The sequence below is a fragment of the Phlebotomus argentipes genome, unplaced genomic scaffold (assembly GCF_947086385.1).
Source record: "Phlebotomus argentipes unplaced genomic scaffold, Phlebotomus argentipes genome assembly scaffold_18, whole genome shotgun sequence".
NCBI lineage: Eukaryota > Metazoa > Arthropoda > Insecta > Diptera > Psychodidae > Phlebotomus > Phlebotomus argentipes.
In genome coordinates, this window is record NW_026776177.1 from 11,270,955 (window position 1) to 11,293,185 (window position 22,231).

Here is a 22,231-nt window from a genome sequence, read left to right on the forward strand (position 1 = left end):
CCCGGAGCAAGAAATATCCTCTACCATTTCTCAGTCTTCCCCTTTTACTGTAAATTGCGAGCGCGAGTGTGATTAATCTCTCTGGGTAGCAAATTTCACGGAATATTTCACTGTCAGCGGCACTCACCAGGAGCACCTGCCCGTCCCCTCGCGCGCGCTCGGTCGCCTGGAGACGGCGCTAAACAACAGAAGGACAGCCAGAGTAAATGGCCGAGCTGCACATAATCGGGCAGATTTTGGACGCCAGGGATTTCGAGGAGGAGAATCTCCTCTGCAAGTGGAGCTTCCAGACAGGATCGACGTGGAAGGTGATCGAGGGCGTGGCGGAGGGACAAACGGCCACGGACGCGAATCGTGTGGAAAAGTGCTCAATCTTCTCGCATCCTCTGGACCTCCACTTGTCCACGCGCGCCCTGCAGGGCTGGCCGAAGTTGCACGTGGAGATTTGGACGTCGAACGCCCTGAAGCAGTGCTGGCCAGTGGGCTTCGGCGTTGTGCACGTGCCCTCGCGTCCAGGCGTGCATCGCCTCACTGTGCCCACGTGGAGGATCGCTCCAGGCAACGTGTGGGACGCCGTGAGGGAGAAATTCCACGGTGGCGGCGTAGCTGTGGCCAGGAAGGAGCTCATCCACTCGGCAGCAGATCGCTACAAGCTCTCCACGACCTCCTCAGCAGGCAGCGTGACTGTTGAGTTGATGCTCATCTTCAAGAACTTCAAGAAGTTTGGAGTGGAGTTCTAAAATGCAGACACTCTTTATTGCCCTCCTGGTTGTCGCGGTGGCGGCAGGAGATCGGGCTCTGGTGAAGATTGGTGTGTCCAGGACGACAATTTCCCCAGTGATCACCACTGAAAGCTCAACTACGACCACAACAACTAGTTCCACCACTTCCACCACACCTTTAAACACTTTGCCCGCAAATGTCACGGAACAGACAACTTCCAGTTCCTCCACGACCACTTCAGCTCCTCCTGGAAACTCCACAGGTACCACGGAGATCCCAGAAGCCAAGAATCAGACAACAAACGCCACTGAAATCGTAAAGATCCCGAGAAGATTGCGACTGCAACAATCAGAAAGTTACTACTGCAAATGTGACTTGAAGGTGAGCTTAAATCATTTCGATAAAAGTATCACAGTTTAGTGCATTTACTAAAAACAGTTCTATTCATTCTCCTCTTTTTTGCGTATATGAAATTAAGCATGAAGAAAATGGGTTTTCCCGTGAAATTTCCTCCCAAAATACGCAATATCATGGAAAAAGCCACTAAAGATTTATATTTCTCCTTATTTAAGAATTTATGAGCCTTTGTACTGCAATTAACAGCGCCTTAATTAAGGAAGAAATGTATTTGCACTCGCTCGTGAGCGACTTTCCTTCCCAAGAATTTCTGTTCGCACGTTAATTGCGGCGAACGAATTCAGGGTGAGGCTGCTGAAACAGGGCTTGAATTAATAAAAGTTGAATTTAAAAGTTCGCAGTGTGGCTTTAAGAGTTCTGGCAGCAAAAAATCTCCTCACTTCCGCGCTAATCAAGAGACTGAATTAGGCCACGCTAATGAGCCTGAAATTGGAGAAGAGCGGAACGGAAAATCACTTCTGCGCCACTTAAATATTCATTGATTTATCCGAAGTCCTGTGACTTCAAGTGTGACTTCCTGCAGTGAAATTTAATATGTTTAAATATCATGAGTAAGTCATAGTCGGAGCTTTTCCAGCAAGAGCATGAAGATAAGATGTGGGATTGAAAATAATTTTCCCTATTGATTTTCCCAGAGTGAAAGCCACAAAATTTGTTCAATGAAGACACTTCGTCACGGATGAGCATAAGCGTAATTTTACTCAATTCATCTTCCTCTCGTCTTTAAGGAAATACTAGCCGACAAGTTTAGTTGCACCACATCTCAAATTTATGGTAAAATATGCTGAGATGAATAGTGCAGCTAAAGAGAGTGTCTCCTTTCTCATATTTTCAACGCAAAGCTTTTAGCAATTCACCTCAAGTGCTCACTTTAAAAAAGTATCAAATAAGCTTTGAGCAAATTCATTGTTTCCATGGCAATATCACTCTAACTCTTTTAAAATCCTCCAGATCAACATTTGCGACATTGATTGCTGCTGCGATATTGACTGCACTGGAGAAATGCTGGCTCAGTTTGATTGCCACGAGCCGTACATTTCCGCCGAAGATTACCACGCTCTGCATGGATTGCCCTCCTGTCGCATCTCCTCGAGTCTCTTCTGTGTGCTCAAGAGCAACTTGCATCGCTACGACTTTGAGGAATTCGACGAGTCGTTGGCAATCCAGAAAATCCACCGCTGGCCAGACGTCTTGGAAGAAGTCTCAGCGGACGCCGAAGGGGAATTGTATCGATTGCACGACGCTTTGGATGAGATAAAAATCCCACTGTCGCTGTCCGGATCAATGTGCCATGTGCAGGAGTCTGTGAAATTCCTACGGAATGCCCACAGCACTTGCTTGCGGCAGAGAGAAGATAATTTCTCCACTGAGTACCTCACGAAGCTTGCAACCATGGAAATTCCTCCCAGACCAAAGATTCCCTGCACCGAAGCATCGAATTCTTGTTTATCAGTTGATATTTTCCGCTGCCCTCGAGGCCACATTCAGAACTGTGAGTCATTTAATGTGACTGAATCTCCAGAGCATTTTCCCTTCGATCTCACTCTCAAATTTACCCATAATTTCACACTTTTGATGAAAATTGAAGCATTCGTAATTGAAAAAACCCTACAAGCAGCTGACAAATTCTATCATCAGCGAATTGAGGTGATTTTCTCAACGGTCAATGAATCCCAAAGTCACACCGTAAGTGGAAATATTGGATATCTGCTCGGGAAGCCCGTAATTTTCACCCACATCAGGAGTGTTAACATCTCTGAAGACAAACAGCAACCCCTAATTGACTACTTTCACCCGAATCGCACGTCAGAAGACGATGACTATCATCTCTACCTTCCGAAAAGTGCTCAAGGAGTCTGTTTTTTGGGAAATTCCTCGCGAGAGAGTGTGAATTTCGGAGAAAATAAGATGATGACCTGTGAAATTCATCTCTCAGACTCTATAAATATCACACAAGAATCAAATTTCACAGAAATTTGCAGGAACTTCCACGAAAAAATCCTTCACCATCTCTTTATGTTTCCCAATACGACAGAACAACTCTCCAGTGAGGAGCTTTTCGTGTCTGAATTTGGAAATCCACGGAATGACACGAGCAACTGGATTCAAGTGGATTTCAGAGGCGTGTCAGACACCTCTATTGAGGGAATTTTTGACTCAACCGATGAAACCATCACTTGCCGCAATATGATAATTAGAGCGAAGCATCTTTATCAGTTTGGACGCTTGGAAGTGGCGGGAAATCGTCATCAAGCACTCATCGAGAGAGCCAGTCTGGATTTTAGTCCCCGAGTTGATCTCCAGTTCAAGATCACCGAGGATTTCCGTGTGCCCATCTTTCATGTCGTCACCTTCATTGATCTCACACATCGTGTGCGGAGTTCTGCAGCTTCCTGGCTAATTTCATGGCCCATCCTACTTATGTGGCTTTCGGGATGGTTATTTAAAACATATTGAAATACTGAAATATTTACTCTTGTACTTAATCTTCTGGCTACTCTGGCAATCCGTACACTACTCCACCAGCTTCATTGTCCTGGCGACACTCATGAAGTCCGTTCGGGAGATGTAGCATCCGCACATTGATCGCTTTCCCGTCAACGATGCCCTGCCGTGAAGAAGTCGCCAATTGTCGAAGATCATCACGGTGCCTGGCGTCAATTTGAACCACCACTCGTTTCGCTTTGACGCCACTTCCAGCGCCATCGTACGAATGTCATCATAGAATTGCTGAATCTTCTCATAAGGCAACGTATTCATCGGCGCCCGATCGTAGAGGTTGAATCTAAAGAGACACAGAGGTCAAGTGTTAATGCCTTGTAAAAAACACCAAACAATTATGATAATAAATGGGGAGCCTAACAGCTGTTTCTTTGGCTGTTTCTGTGTGAGATATCACAGGTCAAATGGCAACACAAACTCACCTGATTTGCTCTACAGCATCGTTGATCTTGTCCTTCTTAATCACTGGCGCTGTGTAGGCGTGATGATACGTCTCGTCGATATACTCAAAGGGAATTTCAGTCGAGCACAGTCTCTCATACACCTCAGGGTGCTTCCTCTTGACATCCCTGGCCACCTTGAAGCCGTCCACAAGGAGCGACTCTCCTCCGTCACCCTCAAATTCCGTGCAGTGCAGAACTTGCAACCCTGCGGGATCGCAGAAGTAAGTGTTGTCCGTGTGCGCGCCCAACGCTTCGTGCGTGTATGCCGTGTCGCTCTCCTTCATCACGCCACTCTGGAATGACCACATCTCGCCGAAGAAGGTCTTGTGGACGGGAAACAGACGCTTGATGGCCAGTTCTGTGCACGAGATATTTGGTGGCACTTTGTCCACAAACGCCACACCGAAACACACCAGGCTTTCGACCACACTCCTGGCAACATCATCGTCACTCATAAAGTCTCCCAGCGACACACGAGCGTAGTCACTCTTCGCAATAGTCGCAGCATCCCAGAGAATTCTGCCTGATTCGCGACTCTTCAGCTCATAAGAGTGTTCCTCGATAAAATCCCAGGTATACTGAGATTCATGGCCATCACTCCCTGCGAAGTGAAGGTAAATAATATTAAATGCACCCACATTCAGTTGAAATCCTGGAAAAGCCACTCTCGCACAGTTATTCGCAGAGAATTTCAATGAGACATTGCGTGCGTGGGCGGGAAAGGGTGGTTTGTAAACTTTTAATTAACTAGCAAACAAACCCAGTATTTGTCTTTTCGCAGTGGGAATACTAATGCTCGTGTGTACTCACATGAAACATCCAGGGATTCATCGCTGAATTGGCAAGATTTCGCTCGCACATCTGGCGCCAAAGTGAGAACACTGAATCTCCGCTGCTTGGTCTCGTGATTGTAGCACTCCAGGCAGCGGCAGTGATCCCTCAACCAGAAGTAGTTGAGCTTGAGATTGCGTGACGGCACGGAGAGACACTCGCTGGACATGACTGGCGAATTGAGACTGCGTTAGCATTGAACGTGAGGAAGACATATTTATATACGCCGCGGAATGATAATCTTTAGCCCCAGTGACCTACATTATCACGCCAGTGGCAAAAATACTCACTCAAGCTGGGAGACTCATTGGGATCCGGCTGAGCTTCCACGACTTCCACTTCTGGTAGATTCACATACATTTTCAGTACTTCAGTCACTCTGTCGTCCACTTTCCGCGTGACTTTCGCTCGCGGCTGTTCTTCAGCACAAGGCAGGATGAAGTAGTGATTCTGTTTGTCACCCTTCGCCGCTTTTGGTGGTGGAGATTCCACAGAGTAACTAGCTTCTAAGATTTTCTCAAGCTCATCAGCCTTCGTCCTCTTTCTGTCCATATTAAGGACTTTCACCGGCGATGAGGACTCCTGTCGCGCCCTCGCCTTCTGCACCGGTGGCAGCACTCTCTGGACCAAGCTCTGCATTGTCTGTTGCACTTCCTCGACCTCTGGCTTGGATTGCACCATCACGGAGGGATCAATCACATTGAAGTTATCCAGCAACTTCAGATTTATCGACGGTACAGCGGTTTTATTTAGACACCGCGACTCTACGTTCTTATAGTCTTGCTTGCGGAAGTGGCGACAGCACACAAAGATCCTCTTTCGTAGCTCATCCACAGAATGCTTCAGCAAATCCGGGATGTCCAATCTGAGGATCCACTCCTCAGCACGCTCCGCGTTCATCGGCAATTTGTGCACCAAATCGAAACGCTCATCTTTGCACACTGGCACCACGCAAGCTCGCTTCTTCTTTTCGTAATGCTGCATGTCTGCATTAGGATATGAAGAGGGAAAACAGTAGAAAATATGATAAACACACGCTCAGGAAATTGTTTACAATTTCCTGAAATGACAACTTCTAACTGCAAGTAGCGCCTCGAGCGACTGTTGCCTGAATCATTTTGCTATAAACCCCAAATCGCGGTTCCACAATTTTCAAATTATCCTTACTTTTTCTTGAAAAATCTATCATTTGAGCCAAAAATCTCCTTGGATTTTTTCAAAAAGTCTCAACTTAAAAAAATGCAATTATTCTGAAAAGGAAATTGATAGTTAAATGACACCATCGTTGAATTCAAACACCAGAGCAGGAGTTGTCAAAATGTTGGTGCTTTCAGTGCTCGCCTGTAAAAATTGTTGTTTGCTCTGAATTTCCCGTGCAAATCCTAGAAATGAAAACTCCCGAGGAGAGAATAATCGAGCGGATCAATCAAGAGATTGGGAGTGACATAAAAAATCTGCACAAATCGCGAAATTTGGTGAAAGAATACGAAAAGCAACTGCAAATCATCCGGTCGACGGTGAAACTTCCACGTTTCACGATTTTCTCGCTATTTACTCACGTTTCCTTATTTTCAGCTCTCCCTGGAGGATGATATTCAGAATTCAGTGATAAAGACCGCCCTCGCAGATGCTGGGAATGCCTCTGAGAGGATAGAGAGTCACATAGCGAAAATCGACTCCTTCGCTGAAGCTCTTGACGAGAAGATTGACTTCCGGACGTCAATCGTCGACGGTGCTGCTGACAATTTGGAGAAGATCAGTGAGCTCACGCATCTTCTTGAGTACTTCAAGATAGTGCGGGATATTCAGGAGATCAGTCATGAGTTGAAATCTTGCGTGGGCGGACGAGATGAGGCGAAGATCGTGGGATTCTACTTGGCCCTGTGCGGCGAGAGAGAGTCTTCAAACAGCATCATTGGACGACTTCAGAATGTTGAGGCGCACCATCTGAAGACCTTCGCCAATCAGACGGCAAACTATTGGCATGACATCCTCCTGGAGAAGTTCTCCAAGGACTTCGAGAGCCTCCTGAAGACGATCCGGTGGCCTTATCTGGGACATGCTTCCGAGGTGCTCAATCCCTCCAAGGATTCCATGAACAAACTTGCCATTCTGGCTGAACATCTGTTCCTGGTAAAGTCATCACACTTCTTGAACTCAATTTGACTGTAATCCATTTGTTGGTCTTTTATTGCAGATTAAGCCTCCTGGAGACCCAAATTCTGAACATGTGGTACTTTCTCCGGGAGTCACTTGTCCCCCAATCAGTCATCCTACGCAACTTCTCATCAAGCCCTTCCGCCAGCGCTTTCAGTTTCACTTCTCGGGAAGCAAGCAAACGAATCGACTGGACAAGCCGGAGTGGTATTTCACGCAGATCATCAACTGGGCAAAAGACAATCACATCTTCGTAGGGGAGAACTTTCAAGTCTCCGCCTCGAGAGCTGGATTGGCGGACTTCAATGTTCGCCTGGAGTTTGTCAGAGGTCTTGTGCAACTCGCGATGGAGAAGCTCTGCGAAGAGATTGAGCTGATAGCTCAAGATGAACACTTATTCGCCCATCTCCTAGACGAAGTGCTGTCTTTTGAGCAAGATCTCAAAGATAGTCTCAAGTGAGTCGAGTAGGAAACCAATGTTGGCTCCAAGGTTAATGAAAATGATCCATTTCAGCTATCCCAACACCTTCCCAAGTGCAATTTCTGTGCTCACTCAGGCACAGTATCTGGTAAAATGGCTGAACATTGAGCGAGGATTTACCACGAATAAGATGGATACAATTATGACTGGTGATTCTCCGTGGGAGTTCATTGAACCATCGAATTTCGAAGAGCTGAAGATTCCCAAGTGTGTCGATCAGTTTTTACACCTGCTTGATGCCATTCGGGAGCGCTACAGAAGTCTGTCTCAGCCAGGACATCAACTGCAATTCCTCCAACTCCAGCTGGAGCTCATAGACAACTTTCGTCGACGTCTCGTGCAGCTCTACAACACTAACATCGGCTTCACAAAGGTCCTGAACGCTGTTAACTACCTCACATCTGTCCTGCGCGAGTGGGGTGAGAATGTTCACTATCTTCACCTCCATGCAGCCCTCGTCGGTCCAGATGCAGAAGAGATTAACTCGGTATTTGAGAAGCCTGTGGATGAGCTCGAACACTGGCAGAGGAAGTTAGTGAAAGAGTTGTCAGGCAGAGTAGTGGACGACATTAAGGCGAAGTCCATGTCCTATCGCCACGATTTGTGGGTCACAATGCCAGAGCAGAACGCCAAGGAGCCTTTTATTCTCAGCATCACAGCCGGCGAGATGTTCCAGATAATGATGCAATGCTTGCACAATCTGGAGACGGATCTCTCGGCGAATGTCTTTGGCATTGTGCTGAGACTCATCGCACACCAGCTGGATGACTTCTTTCTCGACAGCATGATCATGAATACCAAGTTCTCGACGGGCGGAGCGGCTCAATTCCAATTTGACATGACACGCAATCTATTCCCGCTATTCGGGCAATACATCAGAAAGCCAGAACTGCAATTTAAGAGGTAAAACCTGTGATTTCTGCCTCTTGTTATTTTCCAGGTAGATAATTGGATTGCTTTTTGTGTTTATTGCAGCGTTGCTGACTCGTGTATTCTCCTGAATTTGCCCAGAGGTTCTGCTATTCTTCTGCACGAGACTCTGAGAGATTCCAGCGATTTGGAAAGTCACCGAAAGTCACTGAGGGAAGTGAAAGTGGGCAATTTGATGCCGCCAGTTGCACTGGACGTTCTTGAGCGCAGGACAGATATTTGCTTCTGAAGCCTTTTCCTGGTAATTGGGTAAAATATTAGACAATTTTATGGTAACTTAATGCTAATTGTTATTGCCTATTGTTAAAAACCTCACTTTTGGTTAAGAAAATATTAATTTATAGGCTTTTTATCACATTTTCCGGTTCGTTCTTTTGCTTTCGTCTTAGTGGCGATTTCAAAGCTTTCATATCTTCGAGAATCTCATCAAGCGGACGTCCTTTGGTCTCAGGGATCAGAATATACACGAATATCACGAAGAAGAGTGTAAAGACGGCGAATCCCCAAAATGTCACGTACATTCCGAGATTATCGGAAACAACCTGATAGAGCTTAAAAACACCAAAGGCAATGCAACCCGCAAAGGCAGCGTAAGAAGCTGAGGCGATCGCCTTAATATTGGTCGGGAAAAGTTCACTGAGGAGAGCGAAAGGCACTGTGGCCAAGCCAACAGTGTAAAAGATAATGAACAGCATAATAGCTGTGATCGGAAGCCAGGCATGAGCGTCCATATTGACGCCACGGTGGAGCAGGAAGAAGTACAGTCCCACTATAGTGTTGCAAATCGTGGCTCCAGAAGTGGAGATCAGCAGAAGAGGTCTTCTGCCCAGGCGATCGACGATTGATGAGGAAAAGGAAGCTGTCACAAGTTGAATCACAGCCATGATGATCGCCGATTCACTGCCGCCTAATCCGCTGGATACTTGTTCAAAGATCTGCTGTGAATAAGCGATAACAGCTTGACTGCCGCAGAGTTGCTGGGCAGCAGCCATTCCCCAGCAAATAATAACACTCCTCCTGTTGCCGCGAGTGAACAGTTCTCGTACAGTTCCGCGGTTCTCCTTAGCCTTCTTCACAGCGCCGTCCATTCGTTTAAGCTCTTCGGAAACATCCTCGCTCTTCCTGAGCCAGCGGAGGCTCTTCTCTGCTGCTTCATGACGATCTTTCAGCAGAAGGAAGTAAGGAGATTCGGGCAGCCAAATGAATGTCGCAACGAAGAGGACTGGAAGGATCATGAGAATCCACGCCAGGAGGCTAATGGAGACATAGGGTCCTATAGCGTAAGCGTAGAGGATGCCAAATTTCGCCATTACTGTTAACAGAGTGCCAATGGATCCTCTGATCTTGTCTGAAGAGATCTCTCCCAAGTACATGGGCATCGCAGCATAAGCCATTCCATAAGTGGTGCCACAGAAAAGTCTAGAAGCATACAAGACTTCAGGAGAATTTGCCACGAGGACGAGGATGATTCCAATGATCACTGGAAAAGTGGCTGATAATAGAGTGATCTTCCGCCCTATTCTGCAAGAAATCTAGTATCAGAACATGTTGTCATTGAGAGTAAAATACGGAATTACGCACCTGTCCACTATGAGGAACGAGATAATGGGTCCAATCACTCCTCCTATCGATAAGAATGCTACAATCCACGAACTCTGGTCTGCTGTTGTTGGAATTGGCGAATCTTCAGCAGTGAGTTTCGGCAGAGTCGGTGAAGTCCAGCCATAGACAGCGGCTGCGGTGACCATAATCAACGTGCCTGAAAGTGATTTACAGGTAGTAAAACTCCCACGGTTTATCAATGAATGGCACTTCAGATTAGGTATTTAGTCAATTAACCACTTATTGAGAGATAATTTGCAATGAACAACACACAATAAATATCTACTTTGAACTTATAGTCCTTTGGGAACTTGAAGGATTTACAGTGTAAACTAGTACACTTTAGTCTTATTAGATTAATTTATCTACTTACCGGAAAACGCTGCTGTATATTGTCTGAGAAATGCTCCTTTGCCTCCATCCATTTTTATGCTTATTCTGAATGATGTTTTCACCACGAAATAACTCAAGACACTGACTGGTGAATTCGGATCAACGATATTATATACACTTGCTTATCTCACATTGCTCGAAACACATCCTCTATCAAATAAGATTGACAATACCTGAGATATTGAAGCACGGGTTGGTCGAAAAACCACTTCATATTCTGATATGAAATGATCTTACAAAAAATGATGGTATTTTCAAATATGATTCCAATTGCAGCACTGATGAATCAAGTAAGAAGAGTAAGACATTAATAATTTTTTGCATCATTTTTATTGTCACGCAAAACTAGCAAAGTTGGCCTTGTGAGGAAATCCCATTAAACTGCAAAAATGAAAATGCAAATACATCGTAATAAATAAAATAAGGAAAAGGTTTATTTACCTCGTGCAAGCGAGTGCTTGTCGTCAACATTTTAATAAATTTAAGCTACTATAAAGAGAAAAAATCTTATATTTGGTTTTTTCTTTCATTATGTACTGTCAACATAAGTTATTTCAGGCTCAGTTATACTACTACTTCAACTAGAATAATCTGAAATCTGGATTATCTGGTTTAATTATTTCCCCTTGTGTTTTTTCAGCTTATCAATAGACTTCCATTCACAAATCGCTATGATGTCACAATGTTTATATTTCTGTTATCTGTAGTAATTTATGATCACTTTCGCTTATCAAATTAAAATTCCAGATTACCTATCAAAGCTTTCATTGCATTATTAAAAGATCTTGCTTTTCAACAATCTACCAGGCTTAAATTAAAACTCATGGTTTCGCTCTTTACTAAACAAATGCGAAGTGATAATCGACATTGTTTATCAACAGATTTTGATCTTCGCCAAAAGACATGTCTAATTGCTCTCTATTAGGATCCTTATTAGGGCAATGCTGATCAAAAGCCGAGAGAAAATCAAATTCTAGTTCAATGCCTCGATTTGAATGCGCCGTTTGGAAAGCTCTGTAGGACGCTCCCCGTGAACATCGTATGACGATTTCGCGACACGAAGGCACCTGGGTTACGGGGTGCGCATCGACAAGCTGTCAGTGTCAATCATTTGTGAGACGGAGAGTGCATTGTCGGTGGACGAGTTGAGAATTTGGAGAGTCTGGAAGCGCGTGCGAGTGATTTTCCATCTTAACACTGTCACACCCGGTCATCCCAGGTTTCCTCATAAGCTCCTAAATGGCGGATTCCGATACTCCGATTCTGTCGTCGAGCGTATCCGGCGATGGCGTTGCTGCGACACAGCAAGCGCCACCTGTGCAACCGGCTACCAAGCAGGCCAAGGAAGTTGTCGGTAAGGAAAGTACATGGCGGTCTGTTCACTTACCTGATACGTTTGTTTTTCAGCCCTAAAGGTCACAGGCCTGGTGAAGTGGTTCAATGTGAAGAGCGGCTACGGTTTCATCAACCGGAATGACACCAAAGAGGACGTGTTTGTGCATCAAAGCGCTATCATTCGCAACAACCCGAAGAAGGCTGTGCGCAGTGTGGGCGACGGGGAGCTCGTAGAGTTCGACGTTGTGGTAGGAGATAAAGGCAACGAGGCGGCAAACGTGACGGGGCCCGATGGAGAGCCTGTGCGCGGAAGTCCTTATGCTGCTGATAAGCGTCGCCCTTATCGTCTCTGGTATGTCTTCTAACACTCATTTACTCATCACATATGTGGGCAATATTGAAATTTTATTGCACCAAATACCGTCGGAAATAGTGCCCAAAAAATTGGATGACGAAAATAGAGCTCTCCGCCCAGGGGCTCACCGGAAGGCAATTGTGCATGGAGTCGATGAGATTCCAATAGGTTATGTTTCAATGCTTCTAATGTGTCATATCAATTTTGGCAGCTTCACTTCTCCCAACGTTTTTCAAAAATAGAGCATCTAATTCAAGTCGGGTCAGCTACAGAATACATATTGAGTGCAGAGGAAAATGACCCTAAATTATTAATAAAATTCTAAATTACTCAGTCAGCAATAGATAATTTCTTTCAGTGAAATTTTTTTGGATCTTTCTAGAATGGAAATATCCTTGTTTGCCGAATATAAGAAATGGTAACACATTGATAATTTACTTTGCAGGTACCAGCGCAACCGAAACCGGATTGGCGGTGATTACTTCGGTGGGCGCAAGAAGGACGCTGTGGCGGAGGCGAGTGAAGAGAGCGATGGCGGTCCGCAAACGCCGGCTCAGCGGCCTGTCGTGAGGCGCTTCCGGGGTCGCGGTCGTTCCCAGTACGGCGGCGGCGGCGGCGGCGGCGGATATTATGAGGGAGGACGAGGTCGGGGACGTCGTGAGGTACCTGACGAGGGGCCTGAGGTGGCACGTGGTCGTGGGGCTCCACGACGCCTATTTAGGCGCTCCTACCGTGGAGCTATCCGGGGAGGAACGCCGCGCCGGGCTGTGCCCGAGCCTGAAGTGAAGGGTGGCGGTCCCGTCAAAAGACGCGGACGCGGAAAGTGGCGTTCAGCGGGACGCCCTAAGGGGGTCCGTGGGGGTCCCGAAGACTCCAACGCGGATCACACAGCTCAGCTGGATGGTAGCCCCGGCGAGAGCAGCGTCTAAAATGTGACTAATAGTACGCCTGTCTCCATTCTCACGCTTAACATATGTGAGCAATTAGTGTAAGAGAGAGAGGTAGTGAAGATCATGGGACATTTAGTCACAAAATTTATGACACGACTTCAGAGTTATCAATAAGGAGAAAAATTGAGGACAAACATGTAGGGAGAAATTAGATTTTTGAGATACTTCACTTACGGATAAAACTTATGTAGATGTTCTTTGTTCAGGTTTTTCTCCCACTTCATACTACTAACTTCACACTCCTTCAAATCTCCTTATTTTTATTAAATTCCCTGTTTCAATTTATTTTCCCCCACACGGCCACGCTTTCATCGGTCATTTTCCCTGTGTTGCCAAACACAGCATTATGAAATCTCTGACCGCCGTAGTTGCTTGAAGTCCTCTTCCTTTATAGGCATGTCGCTCCTTATACACGACATCTTCATCAGCAAATTCATGCTCTGCCGTCAATGCCGTCTTTATTGCCTCCATTTTTGAATCACTTGCATTTGACTTTGCAGTTACCGAGCAATCGTCACAATTTGAATTAAGGCATTCGTATTTTCCATCCTGGAAGCTGATGGATCCCCTTCCCTTTCGGCTGCACCACTGCCTGCATATATTTCTTTATTGAATTGCTTTTACAATTCTTGCTTACGATCCTGGGAATCATCCCTGATACAAAATTTTTTCACTCTATATTCCAAGTGGAATCAATGCACATTGGATTGAATTCCTATTTGAACAGCAAATCATCCTGCCTGTAAACTTCTTCATGCGAATTATCACCACATTGATCTGCGGCTTTTCATGATTCCTTTTTGATCACACAATTCTTGCTTTCTGTGTCCACTGAATCCAACACTGACCTCTCATCGTCATGCTTTTTGCCTTTCTCTTATGAGACTTCTACCATTGTTTCTCATATCGCTCTAGTCTCTCCTTAAGCTCATCGAGCGTTTCCGCATAATATAACCTCATCTTCACCATCAAATCTTCAGGAATTTCATTGCAAATATGTTCACAATTTTTACCGAATTCATCTGACATGGTTATATCGAAATTGTCATCTTCATCATCGTAATTAATTCTTCGAGGCGTCTTCTTCAACGCCTCTATTGGAAATAAATCCTCATCGAGAGGATCCTCTAAGTTTCTTCTATCACCAAATCACTGTGTTTTGCTCGTACTTCAATGTCTCTACTAACACTCCGGACAGCTTTAGCACTATTCCGGTTGAGTCTCCGCGTAGGGAGAAATGAATTAGATAAAGTATTTGTGTTTAGTTAGGTTTTGCATCCTCTTTTTGTTCTTTTACTAACTTTACATTTTCTCCGTACAATTTTCATTCTCCTGACTTCGCCTCAACATTTTCCCCCACATCAATAAGGAGAAAAATTAAGAACATATGTGTAGCGTATGAGATTCGCCTCGAAGCTGGAAAATCAGACTTTTCCCAAAAGTGACATTACACACATTTAAGGCATTTCCGCTCGAACTACCTAAGCACCACAATATAATTAATAAATTTGGGTCACATCCAATTCTGTTTGCTAATTACAATTTGGTTTCATTGTGACAATGCAAGGAAAATAACACACTATGAATATGCACTTTAAAATTATGATGTATTTGATGTATTTTAAATTAAAAGTACTCGAACTGCTAGAGTGTGAAGCGACGTAATGTGAAAATTGCTAATTTTGGAAGTGCCGAAACGGCTCTCGGGTTACAAGTTAAATGTTTTGTTTTGGTGGAACGCAATAGTGAAATGAAAGAACGATGAAAAAATGAACTCTTGCTGCATACCTTGTTTGTGCAGGGTAGAAAGTCTCATCAAGTAAGTAGAAGAATGATATAAACAAGAGATGTATCAAGCGTGTTTGCAAAATATCGATGCTTGAAGATGAAACTAAGTATTTTGGAATATTTTTCAATGTGTTGTCGAGATGAAAGAGGTCCTAAATCGCGATAGAATAGAGATCAATGTCATATCAAAGTAGTATCAAAGTATAATTTTTACCTATTATTTAATTTGATCTGCAAATCCAATATAGCGATTTCGAGTTAGTCGCATGTGTTGAAGGAATACAAGCTTATCTCACACTGCTCGAAACACATCTTCTATCCCAGAAGATTGCTGATACCGGAGATATTAGAGATCGTGTGTGTTGAAAGATCACTTCAGGTTATTATATCAAAAGATTTTACGGAGTTTTTCAATTAAAATACCAATTATAGAACAACTGAATTGAATAAGACATTAAAATTCTTATAATATGGGCTCTGAAAAGTAACTCCCGTGAAACGCTGTTGAGAGTCTCCAAGTATTTAATTTGAAGATAAATGCAATATGTACGGATGTAGCATATGTTGATTGCGAAGAGCAACAAAAAATGCGAATTCATTTGAATACAATTAACTGATGTATATTGGAGAAGTGATTTGATCCTCACTTTTAGTGTCGTTTTTTTCAATATGTGTTATTTAACAGGCTGAGATACTCACAGGAATTATCTGGCTATTAAAACGTGTGTTTTCTTCTCTATTTTCTCAGTTTATCGACAGACTTTCATTCACGCAAGTCTATGTGAAATCACAATGTTTGTTCTCTTACTATCAGTGATTATCGTGATCTGCTCACTCATTAAGTTGTTGGATGTGTATCAAAAGAGCCTCCCATCTTACAAAGCCTCTATTGGATTAGGAGGTCCTGCTCCTCTAACATTTTGTCAGGCTATAAAGCTGGCACTTTCGCTAAACAGAGGTTTGCATTTGAAAAAGGAGATCATAAAAAATCAGTGATTATATTGAAAAATTTTCTTCTCAGTGAATATCTTTACAAGTTTTCGAGAATATGCTCAAACTTATAAAAAATCTTATGCTTTTTGGTGTCTTGGAACTGCTTACGTCAGGATCATAAAAGCTGAAGACATGGAGGTGATTTCTGTCGTTAGATTACATTTAGTGACAATTATTCGAATGATTATCTTGTTTCTTTTCCGCAAAAATGCACAGAAAATACTTAGTTCAGCGAAGCATGCGAAGAAAGGTTTCGTCTATCGCTTTCTCGTTCCCTTTCTCGGGGAAGGACTTTTGATAAGTAATGGCAAAAAATGGGCTCACAGACGAAAAATCCTCACACCGGCATTTCATTTCAATATCCTTCAACAATTCGTGAAAATCTTTCAGTAAATACCATAACAGATTCTCCTAAATTTTACATACTGAGAAAATTTCTCCTTTTCAGACGAGAAGGCGCCAAACTTACTACTCAAGTGAAATTTGCCGAAAATCCAGTGAATCTCCCAAAGATAATCTCTAAACACACACTTAATGTGATTTGCGAAACAGCAATGGGAGTCACGCTGGACTCTCAAGAGGAGTCTCAAGTCTATCGAGAGGGTATTCATCAGACGGGAAAAGTTCTTGTTCTGCGATTCATCAAGCCTTGGCTCAGGTCTGACTTTGTCTTCAGGATTATGGGCTATGAAAATGTGCTGTGGCAAATTCTTACGCCAATTCACTCATTTACGAGAAAAATCATACGTGAGAGATGTTGCAAGTTCAAGGACAACCAGCCTACAGTTAACAACAATGAGACATGCGATCGCAGAGAGAGACACGCAATGCTGGATACACTGCTGTTAGCTGAACAAAATGATCAAATCGATTTGGAAGGAATCCGGGAGGAAGTGGACACGTTCACTTTCGAAGGTCACGACACAACGGCCTCAGCGATCACGATGATCCTCTTCTCGCTAGCTGAGAATCCTGCAGTGCAAGAAAAAGTTTATAGGGAAATAATGTCAATAAGAGGGGAGAAGAACGGGTCACCACTGGAGATTGCAGACTACAGCAATATGGTTTACACTGATCGAGTGATCAAGGAATGCCTCAGACTGTATCCTCCGGTTCCTTATATATCGCGTGAATTGACAGAAGATCAGGAGATCAATGGATATTCTGTACCCGCTAAAACATTGATTGAGGCTCTTATTTTCGATCTCCATCGAGACCCTGAGGTCTTTCCTGATCCCGAGCGCTTTGATCCGGACAGATTTCTGCCTGAACATGTGGAGAGGCGCCATCCTTTTGCTTATCTTCCTTTCTCTGCCGGGCCACGCAATTGCATTGGCCAGAAATTCGCCCTGCTGGAAATCAAGACGGTGATCGAGAGCATCCTGATGAACTTCCGCCTTTCTCCCATCACTCATCGCGATGATATTGTCTTCATCGCCGATATGGTGTTGAGGACCGAAGATCCCATAAAGATCGAGTTTATCAAGCGACCGCAGAATCAGTGATCTTTTACATTTATGTAAATGCTAATGAGAAAGAAGAAAAATATTTATAAAGCAATTTGCATCTTTGAAGAGCTGGAAATTATTCTATAGGTATGTACATAAATATTTTTTATATACACTGTGAGTAATCGCGTGTGGTTAAATTTTGAGTGGTTTCTATAAGGTAAGTTCTAATTAAGCAAAGTAGAACAACTATTTATTGTGATTTGTTTAACCTCACAAGCAGATGTTTCTTATTGATAAGAAGCTTACTTTTTTTTTAGGAAGATATTCAATTATATTTCACTTACAAGGCTTTTCATCACATTTTCCGGTTCGTTCTTTTGCATTCGTTTCAAAGGCGATTTCATATCTTCGAGAATCTCATCAAGCGGACGTCCTTTGGTTTCAGGAATTAAAAAATATACAAATATCACGAAGAATAAAGTAAGGACGGCGAATCCCCAAAATGTAACGTGCATTCCGAGTTCATCTGAGACAAGCTGATAAAGCTTAAGAACACTGAAGCCGACGAAAGCAGTGAACGCGGCGAATGAAGCTGTGGCGATTGCCTTTATATTCGTCGGGAAGAGTTCACTGAGGAGAGCAAAAGGCACTGTAGTAAGGCCTATTGTGTACGAGATAATGAAAATCATCAAAGTTGTGATTGGAAGCCAGGCATGAGCGTCCATATTGACGCCACGGTGGAGCAGGAAGAAGTACAGTCCCACTATAGTGTTGCAAATCGTGGCTCCAGAAGTGGAGATCAGCAGAAGAGGTCTTCTGCCCAGGCGATCGACGATTGATGAGGAAAAGGAAGCTGTCACGAGTTGGACCACAGCCATGATGATCGCCGATTCACTGCCGCCTAATCCGCTGGAAACTTCCTCAAAAATCTGCTGTGAATAAGCGATAACAGCTTGACTACCGCAGAGTTGCTGACATGCGGCCATTCCCCAGCAAATGATGAGACTCCTTCTGTTGCCACGAGCGAACAGTTCTTTTACAGTTCCGCAGTTCTCCTTGGCCTTCTTCACAGCGCCGTCCATTCGTTTAAGCTCTTCGGAAACATCCTCGCTCTTCCTGAGCCAGCGGAGGCTCTTCTCTGCTGCTTCATGACGATCTTTCAGCAGAAGGAAGTAAGGAGATTCGGGCAGCCAAATGAATGTCGCAACAAAGAGGACTGGGAGGATCATGAGAATCCACGCCAGGAGGCTAATGGAGACATAGGGTCCTATAGCGTAGACGTAGAGAATGCCAAAATACGCCATTACCATCAACAGAGTGCCAATGGATCCTCTAATCTTGTCTGAAGAGATCTCTCCCAAGTACATGGGCATCGCAGCATAAGCCATTCCGGCAGTGATACCGGAAAGGAGCCTTGAAACGTATAATACTTCAGGAGAATTGGCAAGAAGGACGAGAATGAGTCCAATGATTACTGGAATAGTGGCTGATAAGAGAGTGAATTTTCGCCCGAATCTGTAATAAGTCTTGCAAAACATTTACTATCATACACCTTGCCATTGTGAGTAAAACAAAGAATTACGCACCTGTCGACTATGAGGAAAGAGATAATGGGTCCAATCACTCCTCCTATAGCTAAGAATGCTACAATCCACGAACTCTGGTCTGCTGTAGTTGGAATTGGCGAATCTTCAGCGGTGAGTTTCGGCAGTGTTGGTGAAGTCCAGCCATAGACAGCGGCTCCAGTGACCATAATTAACGTGCCTGAAAGTGAGATATTGGTAGTAAAACCCCCACGGTTTATCAATGAATGATACTTTAAATTACCTTTTTAGTCAATTGACACATAAGGAGATTAAATGAAATAAACAACACTCTATAAATATCTTTAATTATTAATTTTTTAAGAGTACTGCGCAAACTGGTTTGAACTACTCTGGAAGCCAATTTAACTGGATTTTCCTCGACTTACCGGAAAACGCTGCTGTATATTGTCTGAGAAATGCTCCTTTTCCTCCATCCATTCTTGTGCTTGATTCTCGTGCTAAATGTTTTCACTGTGATATGTTTTGAACCACTGACTGGATGAGTGCAGACCACAGATCTTTTATATCACACTTATCTCATATTTCCCAAAAATTAATCTTCTATGTCATACGAAGATTACCGATATCTGAGAGAGCGTATAATGGAGATAGAATGACCACTTCAGATTACGATATCAAATAATCAAGACAACTTTGTCAAAGAACATTCCAATTCAGTTCGTATAAGTGGATAAAGTAAAGTATTCACTATCATATCATGTAGAATCAGTTTCAAGAGGACTGATTGTAAAATCTCTGCAATGATTTATTTTCATCAGAAAACTATTCTTTCCGGTCAATCGATAACCCCTAAATTAGTTTACCAATGGTTATAGTTTATAAAGCTATTGCAGAATCAGTGTTCTTTCACATTTATGCCAATGAGGAAGAAAACTGTTTATAAAACATTTTGCATCTTGAAAAGTAAGCTGGAATATTATTAAAATTTCAGCATACGCTTTATGAGCAATCGCGTGTGATTACGTATTTAATATTATAATGCGGATGAATTTAAAACTGCATCATGATTATTAGTGGATCTCACAAAAGATACCTTTTGACCGATCTTCATGATCTCAATTCAAGTAGCGAATTATCGACTTTATACATATTCCCTACATTGTCAATTGAATTTTCCACCAGACGGAAAATCTGATTTGTGTTTTAATTGCACAAATAGAGGCACACGATCGCCTTGAGATTTTTCACTCGGATTGATCGCGAGGAAAAGATCACACTCGCTGTTCAGTAGTTTCGTTGCAATTGAAAGTGAAGCACTTGCTCGAGAATGTTACACTTCTTGGTGGGTCTTTTTGCCTTTCTGGCCATTGCTACAATCCTCCTGGAGCTGTTCTTCCGGAGTCTGCCCAGCTACACGGCCACCATTGGCATTGGTGGACCCTATCCGAAGCCTTTCTGGCGTGGCTTGAAATTTGCCCTCACTCTCAATCGAGGTGAGTCAGAGAAAATCTGTATCATTTATCATAAACTCAATCTCGCGTTTTTTCTTTCTTTTTATTCTGCAAGTGAGCATTTTCGCCCTATTTCGCACGTATGCAGAGACATTCCAGAAGTCTTACGCCTTCTTCGGCTTCGGGCGACTCTATGTGCACATCATAAAAGCCGAAGATATGGAAGTGAGCATTCGAACGGGTTTCTGTAAATGCATATTGTTCAGTGTTTATTTGCATTTTTCCATAGAAAATTCTAAACTCTTCAAAACATGCCAAGAAGAGTTTTATGTACGGATTCTTAGTGCCATTCTTGGGAGATGGTTTGCTGATCAGCGGAGGGGCAAAGTGGGCGCAGAGACGAAGGATTCTCACGCCAGCCTTTCATTTCAATATCCTACAGCAGTTCCTCAAGATATTTCAGTGAGTATTTCAGGTTTTATGTATATAGACAAAGAGAATGCATTTTTTCTCTTTGAATGAGTATGTGAGCAATAAAACTGAATGCAAATTACGTTAGGCATTCAATAAATAAGTTTATTGCCACTCCTTTTCAGGGAAGAAAGTGTGAAGCTTTCGCAGAAGCTCATTAATCTGGACCCGGAAGAGAGAGGAATAGTCAATCTTCCTCCGTTAACATCCCGACATACTCTGGACACGATCTGCGAAACTGCAATGGGAGTCAAATTGGATTCTCTGGAAGAGCCAGATGCTTATAGGAATAATATTTACAGCATTGGCAGATTGCTTATCGACAGAAGCCTTCAGCCTTGGCTAGCCAATGACTTCATGTTCAAAATTCTTGGCTACAAGGAGAAGTTAGACAAACTCCTCATGCCAATTCATTCTTTCACAAGAAATATCATCGAGCAGAGGCGAGTTCAAGTGCACGAAGTGGGCAACATTCCCGTGGCAAGTACCAGTGAGGATATCTACAGCACGAGGAAGCAGAGATATGCTATGTTAGACACGCTGTTGGCAGCAGAAAAGAACAACCAAATAGATGTGGAGGGAATTCGGGAGGAAGTGGACACATTCACTTTCGAAGGTCACGACACAACAGCATCTGGAATAACGATGATTCTCTTCTGTCTGGCAGAAAATCCGATTGTTCAGGAGAGAGTTTTCAAGGAGATAGAGTCAATAAGAGGGGAGAAGAACGGGTCATCGCTGGAGATTGCAGACTACAGCAATATGGTTTACACTGATCGAGTGATTAAGGAATGCTTCAGATTGTATCCTCCAGTTCCGTTCATCTCGCGAGAATTGACAGAAGATCAGGAGATCAATGGATACCCCGTGACGAAGGGAACAATGCTGGCACTCCACATTTACGATCTCCATCGAGATCCTGAGGTATTTCCTGATCCCGAGCGCTTTGATCCGGACAGATTCCTGCCTGAACATGTGGAGAGACGCCATCCTTTCGCTTATCTTCCTTTCTCTGCCGGGCCGCGTAATTGCATTGGCCAGAAATTCGCCCTGCTGGAAATCAAGACGGTGATCGAGAGCATCCTGATGAACTTCCGCCTTTCTCCCATCACTCATCGCGATGATATTGTCTTCATCGCCGATCTTGTGCTGAGGACCGAAGATCCCATAAAGATCAAGTTCACAAAGCGATCGTGACCGAATTGATCTGAGGAAGTATAAATAAAATATCGCCGTTCTTCTGATAAGTAACAATACTCATTGTTTAAATTCTGTTTACATAGCAATTTACATGCTCACAAAACACTCCACTGATGAATAAATTATCTTAAATGCTAACCAGCAAAAATTAGCCATTAAATTTTTCATCTCGTTATTAATAGTAAAAAAGTACAACAAGAGGAGGTATAAA

General features: G+C 43.5%; 8 protein-coding genes across 11 annotated transcripts; 6 read left to right on the forward strand and 2 right to left on the reverse strand.

Annotated features, from left to right (window-relative positions):
- The first annotated feature begins 43 nt into the window (after nucleotides 1–43).
- LOC132260866 (B9 domain-containing protein 2) lies at nucleotides 44–782 on the forward strand. Its single transcript, XM_059759248.1, has one exon. It carries the CDS (start codon nucleotides 207–209, stop codon nucleotides 738–740), a length of 534 nt encoding a protein of 177 aa, XP_059615231.1. The 5' UTR covers nucleotides 44–206; the 3' UTR covers nucleotides 741–782.
- Nucleotides 742–3,597, forward strand: LOC132259158 (tectonic). The gene is made up of 2 exons (XM_059756710.1): nucleotides 742–1,104; nucleotides 2,092–3,597. The coding sequence occupies exons 1-2, from the start codon at nucleotides 742–744 to the stop codon at nucleotides 3,595–3,597; spliced, it is 1,869 nt and encodes a 622-aa protein (XP_059612693.1).
- A 2-nt stretch (nucleotides 3,598–3,599) lies between these two features.
- On the reverse strand, nucleotides 3,600–6,023 carry LOC132260862 (trimethyllysine dioxygenase, mitochondrial). Its single transcript, XM_059759245.1, has 4 exons — nucleotides 5,207–6,023; nucleotides 4,896–5,087; nucleotides 4,065–4,686; nucleotides 3,600–3,925 (listed from the first exon to the last, which is right to left on the reverse strand). The coding sequence occupies exons 1-4, from the start codon at nucleotides 5,898–5,900 to the stop codon at nucleotides 3,655–3,657; spliced, it is 1,779 nt and encodes a 592-aa protein (XP_059615228.1). The 5' UTR covers nucleotides 5,901–6,023; the 3' UTR covers nucleotides 3,600–3,654.
- Nucleotides 5,389–8,986, forward strand: LOC132260861 (RINT1-like protein). 4 transcript variants are annotated; one of them, XM_059759244.1, is made up of 6 exons: nucleotides 5,389–5,411; nucleotides 6,303–6,433; nucleotides 6,492–7,049; nucleotides 7,114–7,529; nucleotides 7,588–8,457; nucleotides 8,530–8,835. In XM_059759244.1, exons 2-6 carry the CDS (start codon nucleotides 6,305–6,307, stop codon nucleotides 8,711–8,713), a joined length of 2,157 nt encoding a protein of 718 aa, XP_059615227.1. In that variant the 5' UTR covers nucleotides 5,389–5,411; nucleotides 6,303–6,304; the 3' UTR covers nucleotides 8,714–8,835. The 4 variants fall into 4 exon arrangements, with proteins under 4 accessions (XP_059615227.1, XP_059615226.1, XP_059615224.1 ...); XM_059759243.1 differs by lacking the exon at nucleotides 5,389–5,411 and adding an exon at nucleotides 5,948–6,056 and having other exon boundaries at nucleotides 6,251–6,433; XM_059759241.1 differs by lacking the exon at nucleotides 5,389–5,411 and adding an exon at nucleotides 8,874–8,986 and having other exon boundaries at nucleotides 6,083–6,433; nucleotides 8,530–8,733.
- On the reverse strand, nucleotides 8,823–18,987 carry LOC132259159 (uncharacterized). The gene is made up of 5 exons (XM_059756711.1): nucleotides 17,696–18,987; nucleotides 17,071–17,426; nucleotides 13,458–13,711; nucleotides 10,066–10,243; nucleotides 8,823–10,005 (listed from the first exon to the last, which is right to left on the reverse strand). The coding sequence occupies exons 1-5, from the start codon at nucleotides 18,887–18,889 to the stop codon at nucleotides 8,823–8,825; spliced, it is 3,165 nt and encodes a 1,054-aa protein (XP_059612694.1). The 5' UTR covers nucleotides 18,890–18,987.
- Nucleotides 11,541–14,771, forward strand: LOC132260864 (Y-box factor homolog). The gene is made up of 3 exons (XM_059759247.1): nucleotides 11,541–11,833; nucleotides 11,887–12,166; nucleotides 12,615–14,771. Exons 1-3 carry the CDS (start codon nucleotides 11,719–11,721, stop codon nucleotides 13,096–13,098), a joined length of 879 nt encoding a protein of 292 aa, XP_059615230.1. The 5' UTR covers nucleotides 11,541–11,718; the 3' UTR covers nucleotides 13,099–14,771.
- On the forward strand, nucleotides 15,624–17,460 carry LOC132260863 (probable cytochrome P450 4ac1). Its single transcript, XM_059759246.1, has 4 exons — nucleotides 15,624–15,865; nucleotides 15,929–16,038; nucleotides 16,117–16,289; nucleotides 16,349–17,460. Exons 1-4 carry the CDS (start codon nucleotides 15,700–15,702, stop codon nucleotides 17,403–17,405), a joined length of 1,506 nt encoding a protein of 501 aa, XP_059615229.1. The 5' UTR covers nucleotides 15,624–15,699; the 3' UTR covers nucleotides 17,406–17,460.
- Nucleotides 18,988–20,187: 1,200 nt separating the features above from the next.
- On the forward strand, nucleotides 20,188–22,171 carry LOC132259527 (probable cytochrome P450 4ac1). The gene is made up of 4 exons (XM_059757194.1): nucleotides 20,188–20,391; nucleotides 20,465–20,574; nucleotides 20,639–20,811; nucleotides 20,946–22,171. Exons 1-4 carry the CDS (start codon nucleotides 20,226–20,228, stop codon nucleotides 22,015–22,017), a joined length of 1,521 nt encoding a protein of 506 aa, XP_059613177.1. The 5' UTR covers nucleotides 20,188–20,225; the 3' UTR covers nucleotides 22,018–22,171.
- Nucleotides 22,172–22,231: the final 60 nt, after the last annotated feature.